The 16,499-nt window shown below is 44.2% G+C and overlaps 1 protein-coding gene across 1 annotated transcript in view; it reads left to right on the top strand.

Annotated features, from left to right (window-relative positions):
* adgrl2a (adhesion G protein-coupled receptor L2a) overlaps nt 1-16,499 on the top strand; it is a 102,400-nt gene that overhangs the window by 32,444 nt on the left and 53,457 nt on the right. The window contains 2 exon segments of the mRNA XM_030373090.1: nt 8,653-8,866; nt 16,186-16,295. Of these exon segments, the coding sequence (XP_030228950.1) occupies nt 8,653-8,866; nt 16,186-16,295 (324 nt within the window).

Below are 16,499 nucleotides of genomic sequence, written 5' to 3'. Positions count from 1 at the left end.
CCAAGTGAACATGGAATCTGATGAGGCTCACTTTCTGGCGGGTGCACGGCATTGCCATTTCATCTGCAACACTTGATCCATCTTGTATCTGTATGAATACATGACATGATTGAACACGACGAAGGAAAAAGGAATGCATTTAGGAAAGATTTTGAATTCCGCTAGTACGTTTTAACAGACTTGGATTTTTAGCTCATTGCCAAAGGTATGGCAAGTTTCGAATGTACGTTGTAATTTCAGCCTTGCTTAGGCACACTGTGATAAAAAAAAAATGATGCAAATTGTGCAGACAACCACTCTTGCCCCACGTGTGGGCCTGTCTTTTCGTTTAGAAACGCTGGCAGCAGAGGGCTCCCCGACAGGCTAAATTTCTTTTGGGAAAAGAAAAAAAAGAAAATCCCATCCGAGCACCAAAGGAGAACAAACAGCTAGAGGATTTCTATTCCCCCCATCATGTCTATCCAGAGATAAATGACAAGATATTTTTCAGAGCCTGTGTACCTATATCAAAGATGCACCTGATAGCCCCCCTGGGGTGCCTGTGGAGGGAGCAGAGATGTAGATGAACTGGAGTGAATGGGATGGTTCGGGGAATACAAATGAGTGGTGTCCCTGCTCCCGTTGCAGCGGCCGTTCTCTTCCCTGTCACGTCACTGGTTCTCCCCATCCCCTCGCTCCCTTCACTTATTTCTGGCAAAGCAACGTCAACAATAATCATTTTGGTTATTACTAAAACGCCGTTATGATGGTCATGATAATTAGAGTAAATATTACATTTTAAACAATACAAATATTATTGTTATGATTAGTAGTACCATTTTGTTGGTAAAATAGTAGTACGTATGATATTTATAATACAGTTCATCTATGTGTTGTGGTGGTCATTGCCCATTTGGATTAGTGCAGTGTGTGAACACATAATCCGATCGGATTCCAAAGCAACACATTAGGGAGGACTTTGGACGTATGGGTGCACTGGTCAGATGTGATCATTAAGGATCCAAGATCTAATTACGAGGTCATTATCGCAAACGACTCATTCTAAATAAAGCGCCATAAAGCCTCTTTTAATCAAGAAGCGCTGTGTTCTAAATAATAGATGATCCATATTAATAATGAATGTTCTAAATATATTGCAACATTAAAAACACATTTTTATTTAAGCGCCACATGGCTTTGGTCTGATTGGGTGACCCCACGCTGCGGTCAAATCTGTCTAGATTTGGGCAGGATTTGGTCCGGGTACAGGCCAAGTTAGGTGGGGGAAAAAAACAGGGTTGATTGCATGCTCTAGTCTTCTGTCCACCCTGCGCCCTGCTGTTAAGCACGGTGCTTCATTCAGCTTGTAAATATTGAATATTTGTCTTCCTTTTACTTCCTTGTGTGGGCCCATCTCCGGTATGACACATGCTGTTGTAAAGGATCTATGGATTAAGGAGCTCGCCACTGTGGGGTAGAGCCAAGCTTCGTTATTATTTTTGTAGTTCTCCGTTTCTTTGGCTTGGCCGAGAAGGGTAGGCCCTCAGAAACATGGGGATCCAAGCTGTGTTTCCTGTGGTTTCAGCCAAGTTTCTATAGCTCACACTGTCCTTTCACCCTGAGTCAGCCAGCAAGCAGCCTTGTACCTACGGCCTCGCAGAATAATGGTGGAAATGCTCGCTCATTCACAGACCGTTGTTCAGCCGTCATCAGGCCGGGCCGAGGAGAATCAAGGGGATGCGTTCACGGCGGACGACAAGCATTGGGCTGGCGCCTCGGTCACACTTCCTCATTGGATCTCGACAGAAAAAATTATCTGGTTTCACATCAAAATAATCCGAGATCTCTCTTTTGTCTGCGCACCACAATGGCGGTGGCGGGAGCGCCTGAATGGGTCTTTTGATCAGCCCTCTGCCTCTGTCCCCCCCTCGGAATAACTCTGAAAGCTTGTATACCTCAAGGTACACAGAGTAATGTTATGTGAAAAGCATTAATTGTAGGCGAGACGTCTATGCTGCCACAGAGCCACGGAGCCTGTCGTTTCTGCTGCCTTCGTTCGGTATCCGGCCATGGCGGTATCAATTGCATTGGTCTTCTTGTGTCTCTGTGAAATGAGTGCTGTTTTTTAAAGGGTATACCGGTATACACACACAGTATTTAGTGGTTTCCACGCATGGTTAACAGTGTAATCGCCATGTCCGGCAGTGTTGGACGAAGCTGCGCTTCGAGGTAGCAGCCGATGGTCTTAATGACTCGTCATTTGTGTGAAATTGGAAGACATTTTGTTCATTACTTTCGCTTCAGTGACATTGCGTCCTGGCAGATGGTCACTTTCCAATTGATTTGGCTCGGAAGGCAAAAAATGAATTAAAACATTACAGCACCGGGGAGACGGACTCTAATTGCCCCCCCCTTGCATATAAGGCCTTTTTTTTGTTCTGTAGCTGCAGTTTGTGTTTTGGCTCAATGTCATTTGAAAGGTTGAACATGATACTAAATGCCAACATGGATTGGGGGGGGGGGGGGGGGGGGGGGTAAAATAGAAGCGTTCTATTAGTGTAATAAAGTGCTTCAACCCGTGGAAACAGAGGTCTCTGGCACCAATCAAAATCAATTAGCCGCATGTTAGCATTAATAACCCCATACAATCAGTGCACGTTAAAGGTTGAGTGATCATTATGTTGGAAAAAAATAAAACGAAAATAAATAAATGGAACTGTCAAAAATGCGCAATCCAATATATATGTATGTATATATATATAAATATATATATATATATATATATATATATATATATATATATATATAAATATATATATATATATATATATATATATATATATATATATATATATATATATATATATATATATACCCCTAACCCCCCACACACACACCTTTGATTTAACAATGGGTCCATATTCAATGTTGTACGCTCGGGCCAGTAAGTTAATTACAGTCTGTGTGAAGGAGGAGTTCTGCTCCTCTCACTGAATGCTTGCCATTGTACTCCAGCCCAGGCCTGATCACTGCTGAGTGCAATGTATGCTACATCCCTGGCATCAAGGCATTGAAACGCTCCTCGGGTAAGATGTGGGGCTGACCAGAATGCATGATAAGGAAGAGTGTCAACAATGATGGGAGGGATCTGGCCAATTATGGCTCTTCTGCAAGGGGTTGCCATGGACACAGGATTGAGCCTCCACATAATAGATTGTATTGACTATGCCTTGATCCTCCACGAGTGCTGTTTAATTAGTCCAGAAGGGGCATCTCTTTGTGATTCGCACTCATTCAGGTATCCGATTGATAAGCACACGCTCCTTAAGAAAATTTTCACCTCGAACATGCAATTGAACACTGCGGTTGAACAAGACATTTCTGACGTCTTTCAGGGAGGCGGAATCTGGTTCTGGTATTTTTATACGTGTGCCCTTATGCAGCACAATGTGTTCAACTATTAGGGTTTTGGATAGGAGGATTCATTATTTCCACACCGCTGACAGGGACAGAACATTGTTCACGTTATTGAGATGGAAATAATGCCTCAAGAATCGGTTTTGTTAGATCGCTGCATGCATTGATTTTTGTTTCCTCACGCCTGACTCCTGAAAAAGACCATACGACGCCCAGATTAAATTGTAGTTTGGCACAGGGCTTGATCAATTGGTCCAGCTGTTGTTTATAATAATAATAATAATAATAATAATAATAATAATAATAAAAAAATGCACTTTTCATAAGTGCTTGAGAAAGTGCTACAGAAACCGAAAAACTGAATAACAGAACACTAAGGGCAATAACACATTCTAATCCATTTATAAAATACATTAATAAAAACACTTAAAAGAGGCGTTGAAGTGCAGATTGAATTATGAAATATCTATGGACAATTTAGGAACGCCTGCCTGAACAAAAAGGTTTTAAGCCCTTTTTTAAAAGTGTCCACAGACTGGGGTTTTCACAGATGTGAGAGGAGGGAGTTCCAGATGTGAGGGGCAGCGGAGCAGAAGGCTTGTTCTCCCATGGTGTGAAGTCTTGGGCGGGGTTGATGGAGGAGATGGCTGCTTTGGGACCGGAGGTTACGGGTGGATGAGTGAGGGGTAAGAAGGTCTTTGAGGTATTGTGGGGTGTCGCTGTAGATGCAAAGGTGGGTGATGAGGGCAATCTTGTATTGAATTCTTGAGGTTGTGGGGAGCCAATGGAGGCTCTGAAGAATGGGGGTAATGTGGTCGTATTTGAGGGTTTTCATCAGAGTTTGGTCAGCGCAGTTCTGAATGAATTGAAGTTTCTGAAGGTGTTTATTGGGTATACCGATGAGCAATCTGTTACAGGAATCAAGCCTGGAGAAGATTAAGGCGTGGACTTGGAGTTTCTCAGAGAAAGTGATGAAGGGGAGGAGTTCAGAAATGTTCTTAATATGGAAAAGGCAGGTTTTGTACAGATGTTTGATGTGGTTTGCAGAGGTCAGTTGTGGGTCCAGCTTCACACCGAGGGTGGTAACTGTGGGTGAGAGCGGGATGTCTTTACCGGAGAAGGAGATGCCGGTTATGGGTGATCCCTGGAACTGATGAGGGGTGCCAATTTGTATGGCTTCAGTTTTAGAGCTGTTCAGCTGGGGGAAGTTGTGACTCATCCGCACCTTAATCTCCTCCTTGCAGGTGGAGAGGATTAGAGATGATGGTGAAGGGACCGGGGTAGAGCATAGGTGGGCGTTGATTCGCAGGTACAACTGAGTGTCATCGGCGCAGCAGTGAAAAGAGATGCCGTGTCGGCTGACGACACGACCCGGTGGCAGAATGTATAAAATGAAGAGCAGGGGTCCTAGGACAGATCCTTGGGGGACATCAAGTGACGAGGCTGTTTTGGACCTGGCGGATCCCAGGCTGACGTACTCTGTCCTGTCAGCGAGGTACGAGGTGCACCAGTCCAGTGTGGAGTGACGGAGACCAATGTCGGTGTCGAGGCGGCTTAGGAGGATATGGTGGTTGACAGTGTCAAACGCCGCTGAAAGGTCGAGGAGGACGAGAAGGGAGGGGGATCCAGAATCTGAAGAGATGAGATGGTCATTGGTTACCCTCAACAATGCTGTCTCGGTACTATGGGCAGAGTTCGGAAACAAGATTTGAATGTTTCAAACAGTGAATTACGTTGTAGATGTTCCTGTAGCTGAATGAGCATAAATTTATGAAGATAACATTATGAACATAAAATGCCTCTGTTTGCCGATGCAAAAGCGCAGCTGGTGAATCCATTGGACGAGGAGACTTTTGTTTGATTTCCAGTGGTTTGCACAGGAAAATGCATTATCATTACTGCACCCTGTCATCAGCAGAGTGGAAAAGCCGCTAGACTAGGTTCAGTGGAAATCTCATCTTGTACACATTTTCTTTCTGCTCCTTTACTTAAGGGGACAGACCCAATCACTAGTAAATCACGCAACCAGAATCTGGGGGGTTAAAGCCGTTACGGACTGATTCAAGTGTTTTAACAGTGTTTTTGGGGTCGCTGGGCATGGGTGTGGTTTGGCTAGTGACTCTGGAGAACTCCAACTCTGGAGGCAATTTGCATGGATCCAGATCGCTTCCAAGCAGACGGTGGGTCAATGGAACCCTTATGTATCCCCACTCAGAGGTACATGACTGCTGTAAGATTGATCCGTGTGACCTCTAGAGTAAAGCAAATGCAGATCATTGCCCGATCAAGGCCATCGGATCTGAGGAAGAAGAATTAAAAGAATACGGCAGAAGTTTCTGTGCCGCCAAAATGTGCTTGTGTCACTTGTTTACCACCATAACTTGCATCATTAGTCCATTATTTGTATTTATGGTGAATAGTTGTTATGGCAGGGGAGAGAAGCAAGTACAAAGCTTTTAATTGTGTCAGAAGCTCCATATGTGGCTTTTTGTATTGAACTTTCTTCTAGTAATGAAAAGAAAGGAAACAGACAGATGTCTCCATTATACAGAGGGTAATTTCAAAGCAGGGTTGGGTATAAAAGTTGCCATTTGGCAGTGATTGATGTATAACATAGGTTCTTGTAGTTATGACAGAGCACGCCTCTGACTTTTGATGGAGCTAGGGTGGAACACATTGATAAAGTTGAGATTGGCTGTCAAGTCCCGATGCTCAACCACCGCGTTTACATTTCACACCCCTTGGGTTATTTTCCTCCACACCTCTGCAAAATTGTACTGCACATTATGCATTTACAGAGCAGAAATGTTGAAAAATCTAACTTAAGTGCCTTCAGTTTTTTATTGTGCATTGGTCACATGAGAGAAGTTGTCAAAAAAAAGTGAAGGGATACAGAGCAGATCTGCCCTTCTGATTGTAAGCTTCCCAACAAATAGCTCCAGAGAGTCAAGATAAACTAAGACAGCTGCCAGATTGTAAGGAGTTATAGGCCTAGCTGTTGTTTACCTTCTTGGATCTGTCTCGGTTTCAAATAAAGCGCTGGGCACCTAAGCAATACTCGCTGATTGGTACACAAAGTTCAGGCAGTGCAAATTTGTGTACAACATGTATTTTCCATTGGAAAAATACCAGTTGTATTTCCTGGCGTACAAGTGTACGACAGTGTGTACAATATAGATTGTTAATTCCCTATAATTGTCGCGCAGCATTTAGCCAGGCAGTATAATGACAGTTGTAGTTAATTGATAAAGCCTCCACTGTTGCAATCTAAAGTCTTACACATGGACATAACTGAGCACATGAGCATGGCTGTAAAACGGCCTTAATAGAACTGTATGCATCGTCTACTCAAGACATAAGCCTCAATAAATTAAACAATATTTACATCGGGTAAGTCATCATGGTCTGCTACAGCGAACAATCTTCCTAATTAAATAGTCAGCATTTATATTGCCCTTTTGGAACCTCTATAGCTAGCTTAAGCCCTTACAACTTGTAAACTCATGCAACATTTGACCATGCCCCCCTATAGTAACACATGGCTGGTGATATCCACCACCAAGGGCAGCAACCAGCTAATTCAGGAGCAGTTAGGAGCTACGTGTCTCTCCCTCTCAAGGTCTCCCAAGCCCTTTTGCTCGGGGGGAGTCGCAGGTCAAACCAGCCATGTCAACCCCATTTGCAGAATGATCTCGGCACTACGATGTAAGCAAGACTGGCGTTTGCCTGACCCCAGGAATGCAAACCAAATCTTTGGTACGTTGAGGGCTTGTAAACATAGATAACCTCATGAGGCAGGACCAATATGGGATGTCCAAAAAAAAATAAAGACAGGAGTTTAAATTGGTGCAAAAAGCCAGATGCCATGTCATGTCTGAGCTTTTCGATTCTTTGGATACAGGGCAGTAATTAGTGAGCGTGTGTCAGTTGTGATCTTTATTTACATTCCACATTCTGGTAGTTCTTGGACTGATCAAATGTGCCCTTATTCTGGAGTAGGACGTGACTTTGTCCCTGTATATCTGGTAAAGCCCGATATTCATAGGGATTTGAGAAAATCTAGCAAAATAGTTCACTTTACCCTAAATCCTGCTATTTGGTTGTATTCACATTTACTGAACACAAAGGCGCAATATTGATTTTTTTTCTCCACTCAACTCCACAACTCCCCCCCCCCCCCAACACACATACACACTCACACACACACACAGTCCGACTCTGTCTGCTCGCCCTTGCCTTTCCAAACAGTCCGGTCTTCGATTGCGAGTGCTGAGGATTAAATTACAGTCTCATGCTGTACAGATGCTTGTTCTGCTTCATTTCCCAGATTAAAACGGGTATCGCAGAATAGACCACGAATGCCAATGACAGCAGCTCAGGATGGATGATTTTGAATGACAAGTTGGCATGGATACGATTACACGTATCGATCTGAAACATTCCCGTACTATATTTGAATATTTACCGTATCGTTTGGTTTTTCCATTTATTTATATATATCATCTTGGTGTAGAGACTTTTATCCAGCGAGTGATTGTTGATCATTATAGTGGTGGTTCTAGGCCTGACCACAGATTCTGATTCAGGACGAGCAGCCAGTCAATAGGCCATGTGGGTGGTAGACGGACAAAACATAACCGGAACACCGGCCTGGCCGACACCAGTCAATGTATTGATCATTCCCAACCAAATAAGGACTCCCAGTCCTACTTTAGGACTGGTACTGCAACCAAATGACTCATACAGTGGGTGTGAGGCACACAGGTGATTTGAAGCACCCAGGTTGGTGCTGCTACACACTGGTAGTTGATGATACGCATGCACTCACTATGTCCAGCGCTTTACGTGTCTTGAATATATGCATATAAACAATGCAATGCAATGAATACATTTGTATTATTTATTGATGAACGAATAAATGAAAGGCTGAAACACAAGATAATGAGCACCACCATTTACCCCTTAAAAACCCACGAAGCAGTAAGCAAGAGCAGTAATGTTCTCATTACGAGATCGTCTCGGTCCTGACGCATAGGGCGTACTGTAAACTCCTCTGTTATAATAACGAGAGACGACCATCGGATGCTGTGCTATCGTCCCCACGTTCCCCCATGTTACACTCCTCCCTCCGATCTCTTCGTTGTACTGATATCCAATCCTCTCTTTGTCTCCTATTTCCCTGCCTCCTCCATCCCCCTCCTCCCCCTCCCTCTCCATCCCTCTCCACCCTCCTCCCTCCCTCCCTCCCCCGTGCAGGGTTCAGCCGTGCGGCCCTGCCTTTTGGCCTGGTTCGGAGGGAGCTGTCGTGTGAGGGCTACCCCATCGACCTGCGCTGTCCGGGGAGCGACGTCATCATGATCGAGAGCGCCAACTACGGCCGGACGGACGACAAGATCTGCGATGCCGACCCCTTCCAGATGGAGAACGTCAACTGCTACCTGCCCGACGCCTACAAGATCATGACACAAAGGTAAACCCGCCGCGCCAAGGTTTTTTACGTCGATATCCAGTCGGATATCAGAGGTGCAGAGAGCAGGGGTTCCCGGAGGTCGGGCCCCGGGGTGCAGAGAGCAGGGGGTTCCGGAGGTCGGGCCCCGAGGTGCATAGAGCAAGGGGCCCCAGAGATGGGGCCCCGGACGGACTCCGGGGACGGTGCGAGCCCGATGATCGCAAACAATCGGGAAAATGTTAGCTTTGCGAGGTGATGCGTTAAAACAACGTGAAAGATACAAGCAGCCCATTTTATTAGCTTTCAGTACACTCAAGTGACTAACGACAGTGACGACTTTAGAGGACAACTGGGACAACTGTAGACTAATGCCTTCCGCACACACCCACAGCCTTAAATCGCTAATCAAGGAAGTGTAACACATGCTCTGTGCACAAAGTCGCGTGATTATGGATGGTTTGATGCACCCGCGATAAGCTCTTTGAAGGAACCGCCTGTACGATACATAACAAACATGCTTCAGTGGTTAACGGAGTTACACAGCTGCATGGACACAGACACGTGCACGCTTACACACACACACACACACACACACACACACACACACACACACACACACACACACACACACACACACACACACACATGCACGCGCACACACACACAGTGTTTGACGCATACTCAAGGCCTTAGACATGAAACCGTTCGTCACACTGGGAAGCCTTGGGAGTCAATGTGGACAGGGTGGGAAGACACACAAGCACCGCAGAAGAAGAGATATTGGAGTGTTCGGGACTGTCAGCAAATGTGCTGCTCCCATCTTGGGAAATAAAGCGTACATAAAAAATATTTCTATATATAGAGATATATATCAAATAGTGAAATAATAATACTGCCTTCTGAGTTCTTGTATTTAAAGGGTTTATTTTCAAGCTGTGTTTGACGAAGTTAGATCGCTGACTCACACACTCTTCTTTCTTACGAGTGGGGGGTTGGGGGCGGGGGGCACACTAGAGTTTGCTCATGGCCCCTTTGTTGTCGGGCAAGACCCCTACCCCCAGATATTGTGTGCGCCCACACAAAAGCACACTCACGCACTTGCACACTCGACTCACAAAGTGCATTGGCCCAGCAACCAGGGGAGGGAGAGGGCTGACATGGCATGAGCATACATCTTTTTTAGGATTTTCCGAATTTAATTAACTACCGCTCTCTTTTGCATAATTTTAGATATGTAGTATTCCTAATAGTGCGATCGTCCCCTGTCTTGAAATAAAACACATGAGACTATTTAGGGAATGTTTATTTATTTATTTCCTTTTATTTTTAGAAATGGACTGCACAATTTCCTACCCATCGACGATGCATTTGTGGTCGAAATAATTGTGTGGATGCTTGCTTGGGCGTATGGGTGTCGCATTAAATAGCCAGCAGGCTGATCTGTGCCAGTCAGTATTAAGCTGTCTGCGCTCGCTCGCCCAGCTGAAAAATATTATCCCTCATAGGGGTGAAATGCGTTCCCCTCCAGAGATGAATATTTTCCCTTTATCCCCCCTTTTGTAATATTTCCGTTACTTCTTGGCTCTGTCTCCAGAGCTGCCCAGGAGTTGTTTAAATGTATTTTTTTATGATTACTTTGACCTACTAATTTAGATTTAATTTGCGCAGGAGATAAAAAAAAAAGGGGGGGGAGGAGGGGGTACTGGGTGATGACAACAGCAGAGACCCCTAAATTGAGTGTAGTCCTGGAGTGTGGAGAATTGGATCGGGGGCCTCAATAGATCCCGTTGGCTCTCTCTCTCTCTCTCTCTCTCTCTCTCGTTCTCTCTCTCTCTCTCTCTCTCTCTCTCTCTCTCTCTCTCTCTCTCTCTCTCTCTCTCTCTCTCTCTCTCTCTCTCTCTCTCTTTCTCGCTCAACTTGTGTGAGTGTTTTTTTTGTATCAGACCAGGCATATTATATTCATGAGCACAATGGTTTTATGAAAATATCCTCAGGACTACTGTGGCTCAATTAGAACATTCAGCTGCAAGCAATTAGTCGACTCTAGTGGGTAATAACGTGTGCAGGAGATACTTCACGTCGGACACCTCCCTGGCAGATGTGAAACTGCATGGCGGTACAGTTTGAACTAATGAAGTTGTTGGTGTAAAAGTGATGGATTGAGATTCGTCGTGCTGTCACCGCCGAAACTCAGCCTGCCTGAGTGGCGCAGGACTAGCTAAATTAGTGAAGTCTCTCGCCAGGAAGATCACCACTCACGTTTTACTCCGGCGTTGGCTGTGTGTGTGTGTTTGTGGTTGAGTGTGTGTGTGTGTGTGTGTGTGTGTGTGTGTGTGTGTGTGTGTGTGTGTGTGTGTGTGTGTGTGTGTGTGTGTGTGTGTGTGTCAGTGTGTCTGTGTGTTGGTGTGGGTGGCTGAAGTGTATCCATCATAGAGGGCCCCCCCTATTAGGCAGGAATAAGCTATGAAGACCGCACGCTCCAGTTCCTGGTTAATCGTTCGAGCTAAAAAAGACAAAGATTGCGTCCAGGTATGAGATGGGGAATAAGTCACTCGTAAATATTGATTCCATTTTTGGACGGCTAATGAGCTTCTCCGAAGTATTCAATTACGGAATCATTGATTACTGTAACAACATTGCCAGGGTTCGTCTTGACCTGTGTATCATGGCTTTGACAAAGAGTGTATCACTAACACGAATAATCAATGAAAGACTGCCCTCCAGACACAGACGCAATGTGCATTACTAGCATTACGAGTGGAAGGGAGATACTCAGGATCGGACGGATTTGCATGAGTTTTCTTCCTTTTTCTCTCTAAATTATTTATTTATTATGTGCCCTAATAATAATGACGAGCGCCGGCTTAAATGGGGAGGAGTTGGGAAACGGTGCAGTGATGCGCTTAGCGTGGCTCTCCAGAGATTTGGCCCACTGTTTCCGGATGACGGGACATTGTCTTGGACATGCTGTCCTTGCGTACATATGGCGTTTGTGTCTATTTCAGGCTCAAGCAAATCGAGATTGAATAAATTGCCCGGCTTCAACTGGAAGTGGACAAAATTCATGACGCATAAAAACTTGCTCTAATGGAAATATGTGTTTCGCTCTCCTCTCACTGTATCATTGATGAAGTGGTGATTATAATGCGATCCACGGAATCGGATTTGATGGGACATTTTTTTTTTTTTAAACTTGTATGAACCTCAGGGGCGAGGAAAATATTCTTGAATTGCATTTTTAATTCTTCTGAGGCTTCTCCACTTAGATATTATTACTTTGCTATTGCAGTCGTTTTTTAAAAAGGGTCTTCGGCAGTGCAGTTCTTATCCCGAACTAAAAAAGAAAAGGTCAAAAAGGTCAAATGTAGACAGGGGTTGATATATCTTATTACATGACAAAACGCAGGCAACGGCCTCTGGACAACCCCAGTGAGTATTGTTGCCAGCGTCAATAAATATAGCATAAACGCTAGCATCTGACGGTAATTACCACTTCCCAGATTATCTCACTGTGATATTGGGTCGGGAGTTGAAATTCAAATGCGGGATTGGCTAATCTATAACTGCCCATTTCCTGTAACGTCGTTACACCAGCCCGCTTGAAGGAGAAGCTCATAACCTGGGTGCTTGTGTTTATGCGCGCCCGCAAGTGTGTGTGTGTGTATGCGCCTTCGTATGCTTGTGTGTGTTTATGTGGGCGTGATTGTTTGTGTATGTGCGTTTCTTTTTTTGAAACGCATTGTTTCTTTAGCCGAGCCCCCCCCCCCACCCCCCTCTCCTCAACCCCGCTGGGCTCCCGGGGGTCCGCTGGAAATGATTTAATTTTTCAGCGGCTGTCTCCGATCAACAGGCTGGCCTCTTGAGAGAGATGCCTGCCTTGATAATTGTGGCATCAACCTCATCGGCATTTCAGATGAAACGGAGCCAGACGGGTCACTCTGAGTTTAACAGACACTAATTTGATTGAAATTCAAACTGGGAGCAACAGGAAGTAAATTTCCCCCTATTCTTCGGGTTTGTAATGTGCGCCAGTCACTCATGTTATTTCCCCTTCTAGAATTGCTTATGGACCATTTGAAGCCTCCTTTCTTAGACATAGAGTGGCTGCCTGCAGCAAGCCATCAAGCCTCACGCAGTGTGGACAGCTGGACAAAAAAGGGAAAACAAATCTATGATTTGTTTGGTAGGCACCAAAGCGATAGGTAGCCCCCCCCTCCAGAGCACGCCATCACGGGCCATTCCTTTCTTTCTTTCTTTCTTCTTTTTCACTTAAGGTAATTTATTATTCAATTAGCCCCTTATCTCGTTGTCCAATTATTATTTGACATGCTTTATGACGGCGGAGGGAAAGGTTAAACTGCATGTGGATGCATAGTATCAGGAGTGCTATCAGTTACCCCCCTCCTTGGCATCTTATCGCACCCCCTTCCTGCTGTCAGGAGCTCATTTTGAGGGGGAGATTTGCAAGAAATCTGAGCTCATCTTCTATGACACTTTAATTGTGCTAATATCTGGCTCTTGCGAAAGGTCAGGGATTAGATTTGGAATGGCTCACCGTGATTAACCAGCCAGTAGCAAAGATGGAGGCCAGGAGAATGGGAGTGAGCGCTCGCTGGAACGTCTCTCTCTCGGCTGAAGTGCTTCAATATTGACATATTAACATATTTAAATACTCGTATCACGTGAAATATTTCAATCAAGTCTAATGAAATCATTGTGTTCATCAGCGCGATAATGGACGGATGGATGAAAGGATGGATAGAAGGATGGATAGATAGATACGGACAAACGTCTGGCTGTGGATAGATGGATGGATGGATAGATACGCAGCGCTGCAGATAGATGGACCCCGAGAGAAAGAACAAATGCATAAAACATGCAAAAGCTGCCATTCTCTTCGCGTGTATTATTTATTATTAGCATACTTAATTATGTCACTGCCTCTGACCATGCAAAGCTATAAAATACCATATTTTACATATATTTAATTAGTCTGCATTTTTAGACGAGTGCCCTGGGAGGCCTGAAAAGGTGAAACTTTGCATGGGAATATTTTCAATTACATTTTCCCTGCCAAAGTGAAGGCGGCCAGGACGCATAGAATAGTCATTAGGGCTTCGGCAATTGGTCTCGGGAGATGCTTACACTCTTACAGATGAGACAGAATCAGAGACACAAACTCCCATAGATCAGGGCCCCCAGAAGCCTGGCTGTAAAATTAGGGCAATACATCAGAAGGGCCCATCAACACTTATACTAACACAGAGTCCCCGTGTAAATACGGTTGAATATTTTATCCATGTGAGTTATTTCTCCCACCCTGTCCTTTGTCTTGGCTACATTAGCCGGAACAACGTTGACAGCTTTGTGTCATATTAGCGTCTGGGATTTTATTTGCTACATCATTCTGTTTCACGGCACCGTCTTTCTCGGGAAATTATTTAGCTATTTCATCGCAATCTGTTAGGCAAAGCACCTTAATTTATATTACTCCTGGCCGCCATGCTTAAGTAAAAATAAAAGAACTGGAATCATCAAAATGACAACGTGAAATATAGCTACAGTGGGCCAGAGAGCGAAAAAAAATAGTAATAGAGTGTTATCGTTGCTTGAAATCACGTTACAACAGCCAGCATATCTTAATTCTGAAGTGATAATAGATTTTCTTCATAAACAATTGAGCAGATACCCCCATCACTTAACACATAGGAAGGCCATTAAACTACATTGCCTGAGGCACATGGAAACACACGCACATACAGACAGACAGATGGACAGACCGACACACAAACACACTTTGTGTGGCTTTCTGAATTGGATTTCCATCGAGCTCGGGTTTGACTAATGTCAAAGAAAACAAATCACTGTTGTTCTTTTTATATAATAAATGCAATTTCCGCTGACATCTTTTTTTGCGATTCAGCCTGATAAGTAGTGATGGAATAAAAAAAAAATGGTGTGCAGTGTGATTAATTGTTTTCATTCCTGGTAGAAATACAACCACGAAAAAACGGGACGAAACTCTACGATTGCCTTCAATTGCTTTTTAATTTACCTTGAATTGCATGTCATTCGACAGTAGATGGATGGACACTATCAACTTAACCGTGGCATCCTGACAAAATAGAAAAAATGTATAGATAAATCAATTAAAGCAATTAAAATGTAATAATACAAAATTATATGAAGACATTTTCAATCTGAAAACACATAAGTTATCAGAGTCCCGGGTACACATGGCTCCCATCCCAGCGTTGGCTAACTGTTGGCACCTGCTCCCCCCGGCCCCACTGCGATTCAACATTACATTAAAAAGCCTCTGAGGAGATGTCTTAGCCCCGGCTCCTGGTCCCCTACCCCACAAAGGGGCCGGGGTCTTACTCCGGGAGAAGCAATACAACCCCAGCCTCTAATACATTTTCCAATGATCCACTGTAAACGAGAGCGTCGGCACGGCGATAAGAAGAAACAAACGCTATCTGGGTCCCCGTGCTAGATCAGCAGAACGCCGCGGCATCGATCCTGCCGCCTCCCAACACCGATAGAATTCTAATCTCCCTGGGTAGCAGAGATGGCTATTGATGTCATTATCACAATTTCAGTTCAGCGAAGGGGGTGGTCAACTCCAATTCCCCCTCGGAGCTACGGAGGACACCTCTGGTTCTGTTGGGGGGGGGCCCGTGTGTGTGTGGTAGGGGGAGTGGATGATGACTGGGGGATCACTGGTTGGTGTAGCACACAGAAGGAAAACCATTCATGGGTAAATACAGTAGGAGAGGGCTTAGCTGCCACCGATTGGACAAGGGCTCACGGGAGGGAAAGCTATTACCCTGTCTGTGTGATATTTTAATTAATTGTATGATTGGCTTTGATGGTTCGGATCAAATGCTATTGTAGAGTTTAACTGCACACTTGATGTGTTCTATATTTGTACGATGTTGTTCAAATATTGTTCGATATTTTTATTATACATTTTCTAATATAGAAATATCAAGGTTTCTATATTTTCTTTTTTGATTTTTTACATTTATATTTGTATTATTATTGATTGATTATTTATGATTATTATTATAAATTAAGGTTAATCTGTATATTTTTAAATTATTTTTCTACTATTTACTACATTTTATTATTTTAATCTATCTAATATAATATATTGTATTATTTTTCTATATTTTTTATCTTTTTGTATCTAATCTTGTATCCCTGTTTTTTTTTTGTGTTACTCACTTGGACCCACACCTCCGCAAACCCACTGTGTGGGCAATGCATCCCATCAACATTGTGATTCTTTGAGATTCCAGATGATGAGTTGTCGTTTCTGTTTGTCTGCTCCCCAGGTGCAACAACAGAACCCAGTGCATCGTGATCACGGGTTCTGATGTGTTCCCCGACCCCTGCCCAGGGACCTATAAGTACCTAGAGGTCCAGTATGAGTGTGTGCCCTACAGTGAGTATGACGCCTAAATCCGGATTTAGAAACAACATCACCCACCGCCACCACCCCACCTTAAGTCTCTGCCTCTCCAGTCTACTTTATAGATCTCTATCACTCTTTTATCCACACACCACACGCCTCTCTGCTCACCGTTTCTCAATCCCTCTCTCTCCCTTTCTCTCGCTCTCTCTCTGTCTTTTTTTCACTTCAAACAAC

The sequence above is a fragment of the Gadus morhua genome, chromosome 12 (genome assembly GCF_902167405.1).
Source record: "Gadus morhua chromosome 12, gadMor3.0, whole genome shotgun sequence".
Classification (NCBI taxonomy): domain Eukaryota; kingdom Metazoa; phylum Chordata; class Actinopteri; order Gadiformes; family Gadidae; genus Gadus; species Gadus morhua.
This window is presented reverse-complemented; position numbering and strand designations above follow the sequence as displayed.